Below are 21,014 nucleotides of genomic sequence, written 5' to 3' on the forward strand. Positions count from 1 at the left end.
AGCATCTCCACACATCGTGAGCTCTTTGTCGTCACTTTTGATGTGACACCTTGACAAGTGCCTTCTGGAAATCTACAACACAATTATAGATTCCCATTTATTTACTTTGCTTGTTACTCCCTCAAAGAACTCCAATAAATTAGTTAAACATGATTTCCCTTTGCCAAAACCATGATGACTCTGCCTGTTTGCACTGAGATTTACAAAGTGCTCTGCTATAACCTCCTTAATAGTAGATTCCAGCAACTATCCTGTGATAGATATTAAGCTAATTGGCTAGTAGTTTCCTGAATTTCTTGCTTTGCCTCCCCATGATAGGAAAAGGTAGATTAGATTTTGGGTAAATGAAAAAACATTTTGCCAAGTCTGAGTTGGTTTATTTTTTATCATCATACTGATGATCGCTCTCTGGACCTTAATTTCATACGCAGGACCTTGGAAATCACAGGTGAAATCTCAGCCACAGTTGTAAGCTTTATATGTCACGCAACTGACAGAAGGTAACAGCAGGTGCTATTCATTGCACATCTTTGTGATGACACCTTTGCAGAACCTTCAGCCATTTTCTATTGAGCTAAAGTACTTTCTCGTTAACCTCTTAGCTTCATATACATTCACGTATTTTAGCCAGAAAATCTTTCCTTTCCAATTAGCTGCTCTTTATTTGTAAACATAAATTAGTCAGATAGTAGGGGAAAGCAGAACCTGAGTGCACCACTGGGATAGTGAAAATAATATCCTGTTACTGAATGCCTTGAAAAATCACAAGTAAATCCGAGATTAATTCTAGTCCCCAGAATGTAGAGGCATACAAAGCTCTTTTTCCAGAAGTATTCAAGTTCCATTAGTATTGTGAAAATTCAAATGTACTCTGGAAGAAAATTATTTCAGTGACCATTTATGTAATGACTCAATGAGTCATGAATCTGAAAGAGTATTGATGGTTTAAAATTAAGGCTTTGCAAATTGTAATTTGCAGATTTTCATTTTATTTTGACCACTTCTAGCTGAGTTGATGTGATTTACTTTCTCTTAATTTGAGTGTTTTATGGTGCCAAAATAAATAGCAATATTTTCCCTTTACTGAGAGGTGGAGTGTTCTGTCGGAAAAGCAACAGACTTCACAAACTAGTATATTATGTCAATATTGTGACCTGAAATTGAGAGTCCGAGGCAAATCTTTAATTGGTATTAAAGGCTAGACTTTTACATAGCATTAAAGAAGTTACTTGAGTCATAATTTAAATAATTAATCTTTGCACTCGTCTAATATGATTAGTAGCATCAGGATTCACTTGCCCTCCATGCTTGTGTCTGAATCTCAACTTTAGTTCGTCCTCCATGCTGATTCTACCTCTACCACAACAACTGCATCCCACCATGAGTCCTCTGAGTTTAACTCTGAACATCCTCCTATTGTCTCCTCCTCCTTTTCCCCATGAATGACCAGGACATACCTATACTAATCTTGCTACGTTACCACTTCTGTTTAACTTGGGATATCTTGTCCCCAAGGTTCATGCATGTTTAAGCTCACTAAAATCTGTGGAAATCACTTTTTTTCCCTCTTTTTATCCCAACTCAGCTGGCCTCTCCTGTTATTGTGCTACTTGATTTCCATTTCTCCCCTCTTTAGTACTCTGCTCTGTGAAATCCCAAGCCTAAGTATCATTCCTCAATCTTCCTACTCAGCTTCAGTTATTCCAGACTTGACTCCCTGCTTAATAAGCTCACTGCTTCCCTTTATTCCACTTTTCGTATTCTGCGAAGGGCTCATCACAGCACTTTTCCTACCTCTTTACGAGCAACAACTCCCTCTGCTCCATGCTATTCTCTAGCCAATCTCTCCCTCAATGTACTTGCTGAGTACTTATGTTGATGGCTGTTTGGAATCTACTAGAGGATCACCTATTACCACTCCTCTGTAGATTGCTGTCCAGAATAGTTATTTGCTTGTGAACAAAGTTCATGCCTTTCATCAGCTTACATTACATCAATATCGTGATCTTAACAGAACATGGTTAATGGGTGATAACTATTTGGCTAGTCCGAAAATCTCCCCACCAGGTCTCTCATCTTCCACTCTAGCTCAACTCAATTTCATTCAAAATTCTGTTGCCCATATCCTAACTTGCACTAAGTCTATTCACCAATAATCCCCGTATTCGCTGATGTACATGGGCTGCCCTCTCTGGTAATGCCTTAATTTTAAAATCCTCATTTTGTTTTCAAAATGATGGCTCGTCCCCTCTTTGTAATCTCTTCTAGCCCTGTGAGATCTGTGGATTGTTTTAATTCTGGCATTGCATGTTTTTTCAGTTTTAATTGTTGCACCATTGGTGGTCATGTCTTCAGTTGTCAGGACTTTAAGCTCTGCAATGCTCTCTTGAAACCTTCCTGCTTCAGCACCTTTCTCCCCTCCTTAAAGGCATCCTTAAAAACCTGCTGTTTTGTGTTATTTAAGACAGTATTAAAGTATTCAGTGGAGCGTTCTATTCTCACTAACAACTGATTTTGATATTTTGACCACTGGTTGAGTACCAGTTTGCTTTCAGAGTTCCCATAAGTCACGGTATTTAGTGCTAATCTAATTAAAATAACTAAACCAAATGCAATAACTTTTTCCCATTTTGTATGAAATTTTGGGAACACTTCTGATTTTAATGGAACAGGGGAGAAGTTAAAATACTTGAAGTGACTGAAAACACTGGAAGATAGAATGAGAATTTAATTACAAATGAGCTATAGCCATATTAATAAACATATTAAGGGAAGTTTTTATAAATGAAACCCTGCAGGTTATTTAACTTAACAGAACAATTGCAAATGTTGTAATAACCTAAGCAAGTCTGTCAATTAGTGAACCTCATACATGACACTCCATAAAGAGTTTCATAAAGCAAACTGCCATTGGACTATCTCTTGTGTTGCATTCTGTTTGGAACATTTCCCATTCTCTGTTCCACTTCTAAGTACTCATTGTGACCAGCAGTTTTGAATGCTGTTTTAAGAATAAATGTGAATGCACATTTGTCTGACTAATCAGTGACTTAACTTAGTGTTTTAGATCAATGTTTGAAAGAAATGGTAAGTGGTACATTTTCTGAATAGCAACACAAGAATGTCAGGCTTGAGAATTGAAACATATTAATGCTGCGTGACATCTTTGTTTGGAAGGTCTCTACGTCACCTGTTAACTTGAATGATAGCCACTTCATAGGTTTTTTTGAAAGAAAACGCAACCCAAAGATTCTTTTTGTTTAAAATGGGTGCATAGTGCTGGGTAACCAGTGTTTGAAACATGCTTTTACATTTCTAGTTCTTATTATTAAAAAGAATTAAATAAAACAACTTGTTATAAATGGCAATGATAATTCATATTTCCATTATGTAGATATATTTGTACATTGATTTTTGTTTTGTCTGCATCAGATTACATCAATCATTTTCATATTTGAACTCAATTATTTTTATTGCCACTTTGGATTAAATTCAACCCAATAATATTTCAGAATCACTTATTGGTTGTGTATCACATATTTTATACAAACTAAAGGGCACAATTTTAATGCAGTTGCAGGAACAGTGTGTCCTGGGGATATACATAGTCAAGTCTTTGAAGCTGCTAGGACAGGTTCATAAAGCACATGCAACCTTCATTTTATAAATAGAGGCATGTGGGACCAAAGCAAGGCAGTTAGGCCTTGGCTGAAGTTTTCAGTTCTATACACCGCATAATTAGGAATGATGCCAAGGCCTTACAGATGGTGCAGAAGAAATTTATTCAAATAGTACTATGGAGGAAAGACTTCAGTTACATGGAAGAACTAGAGAAACTTGAGTTTGTTCTTTGTGAAGTAGAAGGGGTTAAGGGGTGATTTAATATAGGTGTTCAGAATCATAGAGTTTTGATAGAGTAAATAATGGCTGAAGAGTCCAGAGCAGCGTCCAGAAGTTTAAGGGAGTTGGTACGTGAACCAGAAGTTAACATGATGAAAAAATGTTACGCAGCGAGCTGTTATGAACAGCATTGCATGAAAAGATTGTGGAAGCAGATTCAGGAATAAACTAAAAGGGAATTGGATTACTTAAGTGCAAACAGTTGCATGGCTATTGAAAAAGAGCAGAGGAATGGGACAATTTGCTTAGCTTTTACAAAGAGCCAGTATGATGGAACCAAATGGTCTCCTTCTGTGCTGTATCACTGATATAAATCAATTCATTTCTGGACAATAGAATATTGAGCCTTTGGATACTGCCTTACAGTAAAGCCCTTTTGGTAAAAATTGCAGCTTGTTGCACCACAAGTAATTGGAGGATGAGACTTCACAGTGGATTATATTTTTTTCGATCACAAAATTCTTGCGATGCAAAGAATATAAATACATGAAAGATTTGTCATCAATGAGGTAAGAAAGAACTTTCCATAGATCAATACTTTCCATTACGTATTTTAAGGCTAATAGTAAAGAAAACAGAAAAAAAATTACCAGCGTTAAAATCATGCTGATTGAACCAACATCTGAATTTTTCACACTTGGCTTTCAGTCTCTAACTGTAGGCTGTTATTACAATAGAAAGGAAAAGGGAGAGAGAATCACAGTATCTTAGCATTAAAAAGCTCCAGTAAAACAGTATCATAAATGCAAGCTAGAAACAGAACATACTGGAAGCACACACCAGGTCTGGGTGTATTTGTGGAAAAAGAAAGGGAGTTTAAGTCATTAGGGTGGTACGGTGACACAGTGGTTAGCTGCCTCACACGCCAGGAACTCCCACCCAGGTTCAATTCCGGCCTTAGGTGACTGTATGGAATTTGCATGTTCTCCCCTTGTCTGCGTGGGTTTCCTCCACGTGTTCTGGTTTCCTCCCACAGTCCAAAGATTGTGCAGGTGAGGTGGATTGGCCATGCTAAATTGTTGCTTGGTGTCTGTCCCAAGATGTGTAGGTTAGGGGAATTAGTGGGCTACGGGGATAGGCCCTGGGTGGGATGCTTTGTTGAAGAATTAGTGCAGACTTGATGGGCTGAATGGTCTCCTTCTGCACCGGAGGAATTCTATAAACTCTACTTCTATCTCCACAAATGCTACCAGATCTGCTGAGTATTTCCAGCATTTTCTGTTTTTATTTCAGATTTTGAGCATCTAAGGTATTTTGATTTCAAAGCGAGTCCCTGAGTTATAACTTGAGGTGAGGTCTCAGTCCTTTTGTGAGCAGTTGAGTAACACAAAGCAAAGAGATAACTAAAAGATGCTGATAACTGCAAGTTTAAAATCATTTGATAGTTCTATAGAATACTGTGCCCCTTCAGGTTAAATCTTCTGGCATTTGCTATTTCTGCAAGGGATGACATTTGCAGATCACACGTTGCCCCTATATTATTTTTGATTTGGTTGTTGCAGATTTGCAAAATACATATATCCATGACTTTTTCTATATTCTATTAGTCACATAGAAGACAAGTATTTTTCACACAGATTTAGAATATTTGTGTACTTTTTGTATTCCTGTTTTTTGAGATTTACAAAGCCTTTTATGGCATTTTTGTTATATGATAAATTATTTTGAATGTTGATAACCTCCATCATTTTTGCACTGATGCTCTTTCTCTGACAAATCGCAACTTTTCTAATTACTACTGCCCATAAGTCTGTTGAACTAACATATGGACCTTGGGTTAAACTAGACACGTGGCATAGAATCCTTCCCTATTCTTTCCATGCTTTTTCAGTAAGATTACACTTGTATGCAACATTATTTTGACTGCTAACCTGCCAGGCCATGAGGATTTTGTTAGGTATATTCCTATTTAACCTACATTTTCAACCAAGAATGAGAATACTGTATTAGTGTACCATAGGAAGACTGATTTTCCAATTCTGCAGGTTAATATATTAAATGTTCATGCAAATCCTCCTCAGGCTGCAATTCATCAGCAATAACAAGAAACTGTAGAAATTAAAGCATAGACACCCAGTGGATTGGAAAGAGTTGTTGCTAGGCAACTGGAGGCTGTGACAGACGAGAAAAAGGATGGCAGCTGAAAGTAGCAACACAGAATCAGAAAATTTGTGGCACTGAAGGAGGCTATTCAGTCTTTTTGTTTGTGCTGGCCAAAAAGAACTATCTAGCCTAATCTCACTTCCCAGCTCATGGACTGCAGTCCCATAGGTTCTAGCACTTTAAATGCAAATCCATATACTTATTAAGTGCAATAAGGGTTTCTGGTGGCACCACTCTTTCAGGCAGAGAGTTCCAGAACCCCTCCCCCCTCTGGGTTAACGATTTCTCCTGAACTCCCCTCTAATCCTTCTATCACTTACTTTCAATGTATGCACCTGGTTATTCACCTCTCTGGTACGGGAAACAGGTCTTTCCTATCCAGGTCCCTCATTGAGAGAGGGAGTGGGGACTGGAGGAGCGACAGGAGCACGAGAGAGAGGAGTGAGGGCTTGAGAGAGGGGGTTCAGGGCCAGGGGGATTTCTAAAGTTCCACACCCTTCAAGATTCACCTCATTGACAACCTTGTAAATAAGGCCTAAGCCATTTACTCACTGGGCAAGTTTCATGCTGAAATACAGTGTATCAAAACCATCCTGTGGGTTAATGGCTACCCTGATCTGATCACCCTCACTATAGTGCAAACTCATGAAAGGGTCTAATGCTGCCAGTTTGTCCCTGAAACGTGCCCAGCCTTCCATAGATTACCCTGGAAGGATATATATTTCTCCATACATTTGGTTTTCTCATGTCTCTCCAATCCTTGGAAATATATTTGGTTCTCTGATTAAAACCATTGATGTCTCAAACATTTGAGTAACACATGAAGATAGCCATTGCACACTGTTACTATGCAATAACAACACGAGTGGCATTCTCTGCTAGCAGGATACTGCTATCAAGCCAAAAATATGTTCTTCCTATCACACAAATGATCAACTTGGTTAATGAATTTCAGTGCTGGTGTAATGCCAAGGCTTGCATCCTAATAATTGGCAAATCGTATCTAACAGCACATCCCTTCAGCTGTTTGCAACAGACAAATAACTGACCGTACCCAACCAGCTCATGTTTATAATACTCAAAACATGGTGGCCAACATTAGATGTGATTCGGCGATTGGACCCCTGTTAAACAATCCTGATCTTGCTAAATTACACCAACTAAATAAAACCAATTTAAGATTGTCCATCGGGTTCTCAGTGTGGCTCACTCATGCACGTTAGAAGCTATGTATATTCACACACAGGGCTGTGTCCTTTGTAGTCAGAAGGAACATTTGCATGGTTTGTATTTTTTTCATCTAAACAATATCTTTTGTGCAGGGTTTCCCAAACTTTTTCAGCTATGGGCAGTGTGGTGACACAGTAGTTAGCACTGCTGCCTCACAGTACACGGAACCTGGGTTCAGTTCCAGCCTTGGATGACTGTCCATGTAGAGTTTGCACGTTCTCCACATCTGCATGATTTTCCTCCCAGATGCTTTGGTTTCCTCCCATAGCCAAAAGATGTGCAGATTAGATGGATTAACCATGGTGAAATATGGGGTTACGGTCCTGGGTAAGATACTCCTTTGGAGTGTCGATGCAAACTTAATGGGACAAATGGACTCCTTCTGCACTGTAAGGATTCTAGGGGCAGGAGTAGGCATTTGAGCCTTTTAGGCCTGCTCCACCATTTAATACGATCATGGCTGATCTCATCTTGCCCTCAACTCCACTTTCCTGCCCATTCACCATAGACCTTCAAACCCTTCCTAGTAGAAATCTGTCCACCTTTGCCAAAAGTTTACTCGATGTACCAGCATCCACCCCATTCTGAGTAGTGAATTCCACAGATTCACAAACCTTAAGAAATTTCTCCTCCTCACTGTTTTAAATCTGCTACTCCTTGTCTTATTTGGCAGTGGTAAAAACTGCTGCATTTTAATTTGGAAACCTTTTAAAAAAATTACTAAAATTAATTTTCATTGCATATTTCCTTCATAAATGGTTTGCGTCAGAGAAATTAACCTGGAGGAGTGAGTGGCACTACACCTAATCTTGTATGCTTGACAGATTTGTAGGTTATGGAGAATTCTTTCTAACCAGTTCTTACTTGCATTTGAATTGGGAAGAAAAGTTAACAAGGCAAAACCGTACCAGCCATTTCCTACTCTTTTGCAAGAAGCTTCTTAATCATTCCACTTCTTACTTCTTGTGAATTAGCTGATGACCTCTATCCATCATTAAAATTTGATGCCTAAGCAGAGTAAAACAGGTTATACATTTTACTGTATCAGTGAGGTGCACTTTTAAACAATTAAATTCCTTTTATTACTGTTTCCCCTTCCTGCTTTGGCTGCAAAACACAATTGGAGTTTATAACCTGATATTGTTCCCTTGTGTAAAGTTAACAGATTACCTAATTAATTTTAAAACATCTGAACATTGATTTGTTTTGTTCTTAAAATAGGTTTGATATGCATCTTATTGGCCATTTATAATCATTCAGTCCGTAAATACTAAATTGATGCATCAGTAACTGTATGTTTGGTTTGAAGATCAGTTTGCTCAATGTCATCTATAGTTGCAAACATTGAATTGTTAGCTAATTACACAGCACACACTGCACACTCACACATGACACGCTAATATATTAATTACTATGACGTTCTTGGATATACTGTAGTTTTTGAAGTAATGCAGAATATATCATTTCTGTTGTAATACTGTGTGAAGTATTTTCTCTGACATGTTTCTGTGGCTTTAATTGTACTGATCCTTATAAACAAATTGCTGTTGCCCCCCACCCCCAGTCCTACGGAGGCAGGATATGGGACGACAGGAATATTGGTTGAGAGGGTATTGGGTCAGTGAGCCAACACATACCCCCTCTTGTTGGAGGTAAGGTGGAAGAGGAAAGGGCTACCTGAATTGCCCCCCACCCCCCCCCCCAAAACTGAGGCCAAATCCTGACAGGTACCTGGAGGTAGCTTGTGGGAAACTGGCCAGGGGCCCCAAGGTCTACTGCACGTAACCCCAATGGAGCCACATTTGTCCACATTCAATGTAGAGGTTTCTTCATTATAAGGGTGATTAGGCAGCTGTGGCCAGTTTATGTAAACAAAACAGACATTTTGAGGGTGCTGCTCAAGACGGAGGCATACTCGGGATCCCTTCCAATACCACCTATCTCGACCAGTGGGGCTGCCATTTCTCCAAGGCTGCAAGCTCGCTGATTGGGTCTGCTGCCTCAGCCTTAATTAGATGGTGGACAAGATGCAGCCAATTAGGAGGCCTTACTCCAGAAGATAGCACTAGCAAGTATGTGCCAGAAAGCGTAGATTTGGGACCTGCAAATCAGAAATTATTTTTAAAGATGTGAGTATTTGATCCATTATTCCTTATGAAAAATGGGCATGCAATCGAAATTTCCTTTTTAAATATTGATGTGATACCTTTGTGGCTGAAAACTTTTTTTAAAAAAAATTTCATGGGATGTGAGCATTGCTGGCGTGGCATGCATTTTTGCCCATCCATAATTACTCTTAAATAAGTGATGGTGAGTTATCTTCTTGAACTGCTGCAGTCCATATGGTGTAAGTACACCAACAGTGCTATTAGGGAGGATGTTCTAGAATTTTAACCCAGCAGCAGCAAAGGAATGATGATGATGTGTAGTTTTGGCATGGGGGATGGGGGTATTCCCATGTGTCTATTGCCCTTGTCCTTATAGATGTTAGAGGTTTATCAAAGAAGGCTTGGTGAGTTGGTATAATAGATCTTGTAGATAGTGCACACTGCTGCCACTGTGCACTGATGGTGAAATGAATAATTGATTAAGATGTTGAATGGGGTGCTAATCCAAAGGGCTGCTAGGCACTGAGTGAAGTTGAGGTTTCTTGACTGTCATTAGAGCTTCATTTATCCAGGCAAGTGGAGAATATTACATCATACTCCTGCCTTGTAAATAGTGGACAGATTTTGTGGAGTCAAATTACACACTTGGACTTCCTAACCTTCCATTTATGCTTACGGCTATGGTATTTATATGGCATGTTCAGTTGAGTTTCTGGTCTGTGGTGAGCCCACAGATGTTGGCGGTGGGGGATTCAATGATTGTAATGTCATTGAATGTCATGGAGAATTAGTTATTTTCTCTCTTGTTGGAGATATTCAGTGTCTTTCATTCGTATGGCACAAACATAAGTTGCAACTTATCAACCAAAGCCTGAATGCTGGTCCATATCTTGTTGCACTTGGACACAAATTGCTTTAGTACCTTGATGAGTGGCACGTAATCTGAGTTGCAATCAGCGTATATCTCCAGGATCATTGCTGAAGCAGCCGAAGATGTTTGGGACTAAGACACCACACTGAGGATATCCTGCAGCAGTGTCCTCAAACTTAGATTAGTCTCCAACCTCAATCATGTTCCTTTGTGCTAAGTAAAACTGCTTCCCTCTGCACTTGTTTCAGTCAGTAATATTTCCTTCCCCCCAAGTTCACATCATGTCAACAGGCCCCTCCTAGTTCTGATTATCCACTGGTGCAGATCCTGCCAATCCATTGTAATATTTTATGCCAGCTACAAGTCTCTCCTAAAATGGGCCCATATTTTCTCTTTACCCCAAAATAGCTATCCTCAGCTGTGCACACCACTGCTGGCGCTCCCAGAGAAGCAATGCCAATTACCCAAACCCCTCAACATCAGTCCTGGAGTAAAATTCTACAAATGGGTATATGCCATAGGCTTGTAGCCTTGCAGGGCACCAGCTTAAATTTTGCTGATCCTGTTGCCTACTTCAGCCCTAATATGAAATTGGCATGCCTAGTTAGCTTGCTCAGACAAAATGTAACCAAACCAGCAGACCTTAAAGGGGGGCATTGAAGTCATACAAATTAGTAACAGAATTAACTGTTTAGCACCTTGAGCCTGCTGTGCCATTCAATAAGATAATGGCTAATATGATTAGAACTTCTTGCTCACCACCATTAATGTTTCAGCCACTTATCAGGAACTTTTCTACTTCTACATAAGAACATAAGAAATAGGAGCAGGAGTAGGCCATCTAGCCCTTCGAGCCTGCCCCGCCATTCAATAAGATCATGGCTGATCTGTCGTGGCTCAGTTCCACATTCCCGCCCTCTCCCCATAACCCTTAATCCCATCGCTTATCAAAAACCCATCAACCCGCGTCTTAAAAATATTTAGCGAGGCAGCCTCCACCACTTCAACGGGCAGAGAATTCCAGAGATTCACCACCCTTTGAGTGAAGAAGTTCCTCCTCAACTCCGTTCTAAACCGCCCCCCCTTTATCTTGAGGCTGTGTCCCCTAGTCCTACTGTCCTTTCTGAGCAGGAAGAGTCTCTCCACCTCTATCCTATCCATCCCATTCATCATCTTGTATGTCTCAATGAGATCTCCCCTCATTCTTCTAAACTCTAACGAGTACAAGCCTAGTTTATTCAGCCTCTCCTCATAGCTCAACCCCCTCAACTCCGGCATCAGCCTAGTAAACCTCCTCTGCACTCCCTCCAAGGCCAAAATATCCTTGCGTAAGTACGGCGACCAAAACTGCACACAGTACTCCAGCTGCGGCCTCACCAATGCCCTATACAGCCGCAGCATGACCTCCCTACTTTTATATTCGATCCCCCTTGCTATGAAGGCCAGCATCCCATTCGCCTTCCTGACCACCTGCTGCACCTGCAGGCTGGGTTTTTGCGACTCATGCACAAGGACCCTGAGGTCCCTCTGCACCGTCGCTTGCTGCAGTTTTTCTCCACGTAAGTAATAGTCCTTCCTACCATTATTCCTACCAAAGTGGACCACCTCGCACTTGCCAACATTAAATTCCATTTGCCAGTTCCTGGCCCATTCGCCCAGCCTATCTAGATCCTTCTGCAGACTCTCCACACCCTCCGCGCAATTTGCCGTTCCACCAATCTTGGTGTCATCAGCAAATTTCGACACCATACACTCGGTTCCCTCCTCCAGATCATCTATATAAATGGTAAATAGCTGAGGCCCCATACCGACCCCTGGGGCACTCCACTAGTCACCAGCCGCCAATCCGAATAGCACCCATTAACCCCCACTCTCTGCCTCCTATTTGACAGCCAATCCTCTATCCACGCTAACACCCTACCCCCAACTCCATGCCCCCTTACCTTCTGCAATAACCTCTTGTGAGGTACCTTGTCAAACGCCTTCTGAAAGTCAAGAAAGACCACATCCACCGGCTCTCCTCTATCCACCGCCCTAGACACATCCTCATAGAACTCCAATAAATTTGTCAGACACGACTTCCCCTTAACGAAACCGTGCTGCGTCTGCTCGATCAAACAATTCCCCTCAAGATGCCTCGCTATTTCCTCCTTGATGACGGATTCTAACATTTTACCTACAACAGACGTTAAACTAACCGGCCTATAATTCCCTGCCTTTTGCCTGGCACCCTTCTGCCTTAAAAATATTCAAAGAATCTGCTTCCACTGCCTTTTCAAGAAAATAATTCCAAAGATTCATTACTCTAAGAAAAAAATTCTCCTCATCTGTCTTAAATAAACAATGCCTTATTTTTAAACAGTGACCTTTAGTTCTAGATTCTCCCAACAGAAGAAACATTTCTCCACATCCACCCTATCAAGACCCTCAGGATCTTATATGTTTCAATCAAGTCTCCTCTTGCACTTCTAAACTCCAGCAAATACAAGCCTAAACTGTCCAGTCTTTCCTCAAAGCAACCTGCCTATTTCAGGTATTAATCTATTAAACCTACTATATCCTTCCTTTAATTAAGAAGGCCAATAGTATATAGTTCTCTAGGCATAGTCTCACCTGTGTCCTGTACAACTGAAGCATAACCTCCCTACTTTTATATTCAATTACTCTTGCAATAAGAAATGACACTGTATTAACTTTCCTATAATGAGTTGATGACAAACTGGCTAACAGAATTAGTTAGGTGTTGCATTGAATTGGGCCGGTTGTTAGGTCCTGTTCTTCCCCCTCCTCGGTAAAATCACTACCTGTCGGAATAGTATTAAGAAATTACTCATCAGCTTCCTCCGTTTCTACCTCCCCATCTCCTTATCTTCCATCATTCCTCCTTGCGCTGCTGTCATTTTCCTTTTTCCTCTTGTGTCTTTCTATCCCCTTGCCTTGCTCATACATCTAACTCCTATTCCCATTCATCATACTTTCCCCTTTCTAGCCATTTACATAATGTGCTTTTTTATTCTTCCTGCCAAAATGGAAGTTTCATATTTGCTTGCATGGCATTCCATTTGCCAGATCTTTGCCCACTCACTTTCCTTATCCACATTTCCCTGCTCATATATCCATCTCCTATTTCCATTCATTATACTTTCCTAATTCTAACAAACCCCTTTCCCTGCTCTAATTTTTCACTCTCTGACTCTGGCCACATTTTGGTTCCCTAAACCCTGGAGTTTTGGCACAGTGGATGGCATTTTGCACTATTGTAGTGCAGGTTGTGCTGGATGTCAATTTGGTGCGGACCAAACAAGAGGTATCCTTAACCCATGTCAGAAGCAGGCCACTAACATATGCTCCTTGCAGTTTTAGCTTTGCCCTTATTATCTAGGGAAAGAATCTAACCATCACCCCTTGACATTCAATGGCATTACCATTGCTGAATTCACCATTATCAACAACCTGGGGTTACCATTGACCAGAAACTTTACTGGACTAACCATATTAATATTGTAGCTACAAGAGCAAGTCAGAGACTAGGAATCCAGTGGTGAGTAACTCACTTCCTGACTCCCCAAAGCCTGTCCAAAATTTACAATGCACAAGTCAGGAATGTGAAGGAATACTCTCCCCATGCCTGGATGTATGCAGCTCTAACAATGAAAAGCTTGACACCATCCAGGACAAAGTAACCTGCTTCATTGGCACCCCATCAACAAACATTCACTTCCCCCACTAACATATAGTAGCAGGGTGTACCATCTAAAGATGCATTGCAGAAACTCACCAAGGTTCCTTAGACGGCAATTTCCAAACTCATACTACCTTCGAGAAGGACAAGGGCAGCTGATACATGGGAACATTCTCCTCCAAGCTATTCAACATTCTGACTTGGAAATAAATCGTTTTTCCTTCACTATCACCGGATCAGAATCCTGGAACTCCTTCCCTAATAGCACTATGGGTGTGTTTACACCACATGTACTGAGTGGTTCAAGAAGGCAGCTCACCATCACCTTCTCAAGGAAAATTAGACATGGGCAATAAAGACTGGCCTAGCAGGATAGGTAGACCCCATCCCTTGAATGATTTTTTTAAAAATTTCCTTTGGAAAAACAAATGCTAAGCAGCATGGAGTGAAGGAAAGTCTGGCACTTACCTTATCATCCCACTACAGGTCCCAAGATCTCTGACAACCTGACTTCACCCTTCAGAATTCCCATCCGAATCACTTCCTTGAACCCCTGTCTTTCCTCACTCTGACACTCCAAGGCGCAGCCAACTATGCTGCAGACCCCCAGATTTCTTTCCAGACCTCTCAGCCCCACTGCCTATCCCCCCCCTTAACTGCACTTTGAAGGCTAACCAGTAATACTGGAGATCTCTGCAATGTTCTTTCCTAGCCTCCTATTCTGCCCTACCAACTGCATCTCAGTGCCCAATTGTTCTGCTCCAGACCTCCGTCATCTATCTAATGATTTACTTAAACATTGGTGCACAAACATGTTTGGGCTCTTACTTTTGTGCCATCAATGTGATACTGAAATGCAAGACCTGTCCAAAATACCTTATCCCTCCAAACTCCCCATTTGAATCTGGGACTCGGGTGAGTGAGGTGTCCAAAAATAATGGTGATGTATTTACAGGTCCCTGCCTCTTATCACTACCATACCCACATGCACATACACGCACACGTACAGTCTCATACACATGCACACACACACAATCCCAACACACACACACAGTCTCAAACACACACGCACACACACTGTCTTGCGCACACAGCCTCCCACGCGCGCAGATTGTCTCGTTTATCTCCACAGAGCTGCTAGCATCTGCTTCCTTTCCACTTTGGAAGTAAGAATGCTCTTCCATGATTCCTGTGTACTTAGTATTTGAGAGCAAGTGTGCAACACAAGCTGCATTAGCCAATAATTATGTATTCTACCTTTTGAAATATTGTGAGAAATACATTTACAGAAATTAAGTAGGTTGGAATTGAAGAAAGTGTATCAATTTATAACTAATTTACATTTCTCATGAGCATTTGGTGAGTAGTTGTAAAGAACAAATTTTAATCACAAAAGAGCAACATGCAGCTTGTGAGTGCTGACTGTAGTGAGTAACTGACTAATATTTTGAATTTCATGTTTGGTTGCTGGGAAATTAATTGAATTAACAGGGAAGAACAGGTATCAGAATCAATGGACAGAATTAATTCAGAACACCCCATCTATTAAATGGAGAACCATTTCACTCCAGTTATAAAATCATTGGAGTTTTTCAGGAATGTGTGATTACATTCAACACTTTATAAGCTGAAGTAAGAGCCTAAACAAAGATGGAAAAATTGTTTTATGATAAAATATTCAAATGAAGAAATACCTAATTGAAATGTGTTATGAAATGTTTCCAACATTTTAGCATAATGTAACTGTCAACGTCATTGCAATTTTGAATTTGATTACATTATACAAGTTCAATTTACTGGAAAATTCATGATTTATATGTTTTTGAGGATTATGAACATTCTCAGTATCCTTCAATTCCCAAATACTATCATAAATCACAGATTCAAGCGGAAAGTACAATAAGGCAGATTTAATTTTAGCTTGAAATTAGCAGTTTACAGATCATTATTATTGGTTGCCATGACATGTTGGAAGTCAGCACTAATAGTAAATTAGAGGCTAAAAAATAAAGTCAGTACGTTTTACCTGCGTTCTCTTGCACGTTTTATGTTTACAGCAGGCAGGACAATCTTAACTACAGGCTTTGGCTGATCTGTCAGTCTGTGTGGGAGCCTGCTTCCATGGGGGCAAACAGACAAGGCTTGTGTTACCTGTTTCTTTGTTCAGTTCCTAAGAACTGCTGTTACTTTATCAACTGATGTAGTAGAAATAAAATTGCAGGTAATGCGTGGGCATGATTGGGAATAGAGTATTCAACCAAATAATTCTTTTAATTTTAAACTATGAAGCAATTTCACAAGAAAACATTTTATTACTTTAGGGCATAAGCACACAGTTGCACGTGTGAAGATATTAAGATATACTTGAACTACTAACTAGCTGATGAGTATACTTATCCAAATGGAGCAAGAAAATGTTCCCCTCAAAACTGCAAATATTTATATGTTTAAAAAGTTAAATCAAGTTTAACATTGCTGAAATATTTGTGTTGTGGTTTTCTTCATGCAGCGAATAAAGAAAGATGTGGAAAAGGGCCTTGTTTATACTGATATGTTTCTCTTGAAAAATGAAGGAAAAGAAGGTGCAGGTATTGTATATGGAGTAGTTTGTTTGTTACCATATCATAGCAACTGTTAACTGATGTAGCAACAAGTTTACTCCAGTGTTTATGCTCCACATGAGCCCCTTCTCATGCTTCTTCATACAACACCATCAATATATCCTTCTACTCTTTTTTTCTCTTATCTGCTTATCTAGGTTCCCCTGAAATGCATATAGGCTATTTACCTCAATTCGTTGTGGTAGAAAGTTTCACATTCTAGCCGTTCTTGGAGTAAAGAAATTTCTCCTGAAATTTATTGGTGACTTTCTTATATTTATGTCCCTCTGGTCTGGTCTTACCCACAGATCGAAACATTTTCCATATCCTGACAAACCTTCTGGGGAACGAACTTAAGATCAAGGTGAAGAGATTTTTTTTTACTCAGAGGGTTGTAAATCTTTGGAATTCTCCACCCATATGGCTGTGGAAGTTCAGTCATTGACTATGTTTAAAGTAGAGATTGACAGATTTTAAAAAACCAATTATATAAATAGATATGGGGATTGTGTGGGGGAAAAGGATTTGGAAATGGATGATCAGCCATGATCGTATTGAATGGTGGAGCACGCTCAATGGGCTGAATGGCCTCATCCTGCTCCTGTGTTCTTAAATTCTGCCAGCACCCCTCAGACTTGTCTTTTCAAGAAAAAAGAACAACTGTCTTTTCAATCTTTTGAAATAGGTTTGATCTCTTAATTCTGGTGTAATTCTAGGAATTTGTTTTGTACTTTCTCCAGTTCCTCGATATCCTTCTATTAATATGGAGACTAGAATTGCTCTCCCAGTGTAGTCCACTAAGGTTTTATGCAAGTTCATGTAACATCTGCATTTTTCAGTTTTATCCCCTTCAAAATGAACCTTTTGTTTGCTTTTTATTAACTTGTATTGCTATTTTCAGCAATCTGTCATCTGTATGCCAAAATCCCTTTGTTCCTGTACCTAATTTAGGCACTTATTTCCAAAGCATGTGTTACTGCCATATTCTGCCTACCAGAATGTAGTACCTCATAAGTTTGAAGTTTATTAGCCAATTATTCAGCAAATCTGCAAGCATATTAATGTCTTTCTGTATTCTATTGCAGTGCTTCTTTGTATGAGCTACTTCCTGACATTAAGGCGTCACCTGTAAATTTTCAAAGTGTATTTCAGATTCATGGGTCAAAATCATTTATATAATTGGTGGACAGTACTGATCCTAGCACCAATCTTTGTGAAGCATTAACTACTACCATCATTTGTCAGTTTTGTAGACGGATTGCTATCACCCAGCTACTTGTACCCAACTTCAAAAGCTCTGACCTTCATGTTTTTGTCCTAACTGGCATGCAATTTTTATATACCTCAAGTTCAAAGTTTTAAAAGACAAATAATATTGTTTGTCTAAAGCCAAAATTCACACAAAATACGCCAAAGCATTGTGAGTCAAATATAAAATAGAAAATGTCTGAAAGATTCAGCTGGTCTGCCAGCGTTTGTGGAGAGGAACACAGTTAACGTTTAGAGTCCATATGACTTTTCTTCATACGGACTTGAAACATTAACTCTGTTTCTCTTTGATGTGAAATTACTAGCAGATCAACCATGACCTTATTAAATGGTAGAGCAGGCTGGTGTGGCCAAATGGCCTATTCTATCCACATGTTCCAAATCTGAGACCTCTACCACCAAGGACAAGGCCAGCAGATGCACAGGACCATTACCACCTGCAAGTTCCTTTTCAAGCCATGCGCTATCCTCAGTTGAAACTATATCACTATTCCTTAACTGTCACTGGGTCAAAATCACACTACTACTATACCTGACTGTTGTGGTTGACCTATATGACATGGACTGCAGCTGTTAAAGAAGGCAGCTCACCTCCATCTTCTTACGGGCAATTAAGAGTGGGCAGCACTTGGAGGTGAGCCTAGCCAGCGACACCCACATCCTGTGAAAAAGATATTTTTAAAATATCCTGGATTTTGACTCTGGTTGGATTAAATTTAATTACGGGCAATGACAAGGTATTAGAGATAATTTAAAAACAGACCAGCTGAAACTCAGAACATTTTTTCTTTGGGTTTGTTCAACAGTTAAAACATTGGTCACCTTGACAAAGTGTTTTATTTGTTCTGGGGAAACAGTTATCCTTTATAATTCATGTACCTAATACTATTTGATATGAATTTGTTTGTTGATCCCAAAGCCACAATGTATTTATCCCTTGTTTTTCCTCAGACAAATGGGCCTGGGTTCGCATGAACCCTACAGGAGTGAAGCCATCACCTCGATCAGGATTCTCTTTGGCAGTTGCCCCCAATAACCGCGCTATTCTTTTTGGCGGTGTGTATGATGAAGAGGAGGAAGAAGACATTCAGGGAGAGTTTTTTAATGACGTTTATATTTATGATATAGTAAAGAATCGATGGTTTGCTGTGAAGTTAAAGGGACACAAAGGGGAGAAGAAAAAGCGAAGACGTGGAAGAAAAGAGGAAGAAGGAGCAGAAATGAAAACTGAAAAGAAAGATTTGCCAAGTTCCACAGAAATAGTGAAAGAAGTTGTTACTGAAGATGGTACTGTCATGATTGTAAAACAGGTCATCAGCAACCCTGAGGCCAAAGCAGATACAGAAAGTGAGGAGGAGGAAGAGGAGGAGGGAGCTTCTGAAACTGGCCCCATCATTGAGCCATGTCCCCGGTCCAGTGCCATGGCAGCTATTAAAAATGGTCTGTTTTACATTTATGGTGGAATGTTTGAAGTGGGAGACAGACAGTTTACTTTAAATGACCTTTACTGCATTGACCTGCACAAGATGGATGAATGGAAGGTTCTGGCGGAAACTGATCCAAGTAAGTTTGCTATTTTTACTGCAACAAAATAAAATCATCCTCATTTAAACTTAACCATATTTTTCTTTATTGTTTTGTGGAATGTGGGCATGGCCAAGCTTTGGTTGTCCATCTCTAATTGCTCTTGAACTGAGTGGCTATCTAGGCCATTGCTGTGAATCTGAAGTCACGTATAGGCCAGACCAGGTAAGGATGGCAGATTTCTTTCCCTAAAGGGTTGGTGAATTTTTACAACAATTTCTCATAGTTGTCATTGTCAGAATTACTCTGAATTATAGAATCCCTACAGTGCAGAAAGAGGCCAGTTCTCCCTTCAAGTCTGCACCAACACGCCAAAAGAACATCTACCCCTGCCTTATCCCCCACGCATTTAGCCTGGCTTACCCACCTAACTTACACTGCTTTGGGACACTAAATGGAAACCTAGCATGGCCAATCCACCTAACCTACACATCTTTGGGCTGAGAGAGAAAACCAGAGGAAACCCACACAGACATGGGAGCAATGTGCAAATTTCACACAAACAGTTGCCCAAGGCCAGAATCGAACCCCAAGATCCCTGGCACTGAGAGGCAACAGTGCCAACCAGTATGCCACCCAGACTAACTATCAATACTAGCATCATTAATTAAATGTAAATTCCACTAGTTGATAGGATTTGAACCCTGATCTCCAGAGCATTAGCCTTATCCTCTGGATTATTAATCCAGTGGCATTATCACTTCACTATTTTCTCCCTCATTGATATTTGATATGATATGCACTATGGAATAAATTTTGTTCTTGTGGTGGTTGACTCTTAACTGCCCTCGGAAATGGCTGAGCAAGTCTTCCAGGTATAATTAAGGATCAAAAACAAATACTGGCCTTTCCACGCTGCTCACATACAGTGAGTAAATTTAAAAGAAGGGCAGCCCCTTATCTGTGTTGAATACTGCACAGTGGGATTTAGCAGTTTCTGAGAATGTTGATAGCAGAATAGCTTATTGCACATAATGGAAGTTGGAGTAGTCATTTACATGTGGAAATTGTTGTGGTAACAAGTTATACCAATTGTTTAACACTGAGATATCAGGATTAGTAGCAAATGGAATTTATGGACTCGTGTCATTCTTACAGAATATAACTACTTTGGGGGATATGTCTAGAGTATGTCTTGGGACTCATTGAAATTTTTGCGGTTCGACTACATGTCTTCTTAGTGGAGGAGAAAGTGGCCAGGGAAAATAAATTGTAAAATCAATTCTTTCCTGAAGAAATTGCTGTGCGCCTGTTGTGCTTCTCTTGCTTAAGACACAAGGCCACTTCAGATTAATATCTCACTTATTTAAATTATTTGAATTTGGAAATGCAGTTGCGAAGAGCTCATTCAGCTGGTATACAGAGGAAAATCAGATCGGCCCAGTGTAATGGCATAATATTTAATAGTCTAAAATATGCCTGATTCACTGATAAGTTTTTTTTCAAAGATGGTATTTTTCTTTCACTTGCCATTGCTTTCTTCAGAGACCCAGGAGTGGCTGGATGAAGAAGAGTCAGAGGATGAGGAGGAGTGTGAAGGAGCTGCAGGAGGAGAAGAGGAGGATGAGGAGGAGGAGGAAGAGGAGGATGATGACAGCAGTGAAGAAGAGGGTAAATAATTTGAATAAATCTACATTGTTTGCATGTATCTGGGGAACTGGCCTCTG

The 21,014-nt window shown here is 40.1% G+C and overlaps 1 protein-coding gene across 1 annotated transcript in view; it reads left to right on the forward strand.

The window, feature by feature from the left end:
* Nucleotides 1–21,014, forward strand: part of klhdc4 (kelch domain containing 4) — a 60,248-nt gene that overhangs the window by 35,222 nt on the left and 4,012 nt on the right. Inside the window, exons 8-10 of the mRNA XM_080186888.1 lie at nucleotides 16,404–16,482; nucleotides 18,715–19,326; nucleotides 20,833–20,958. Coding sequence (XP_080043014.1) covers nucleotides 16,404–16,482; nucleotides 18,715–19,326; nucleotides 20,833–20,958 — 817 coding nt within the window. The remainder of the gene's footprint in view (nucleotides 1–16,403; nucleotides 16,483–18,714; nucleotides 19,327–20,832; nucleotides 20,959–21,014) is intronic.

The sequence above is a fragment of the Carcharhinus amblyrhynchos genome, chromosome 4, assembly GCF_965287045.1.
Source record: "Carcharhinus amblyrhynchos chromosome 4, sCarAmb.v2.hapA, whole genome shotgun sequence".
NCBI classification, from domain to species: domain Eukaryota; kingdom Metazoa; phylum Chordata; class Chondrichthyes; order Carcharhiniformes; family Carcharhinidae; genus Carcharhinus; species Carcharhinus amblyrhynchos.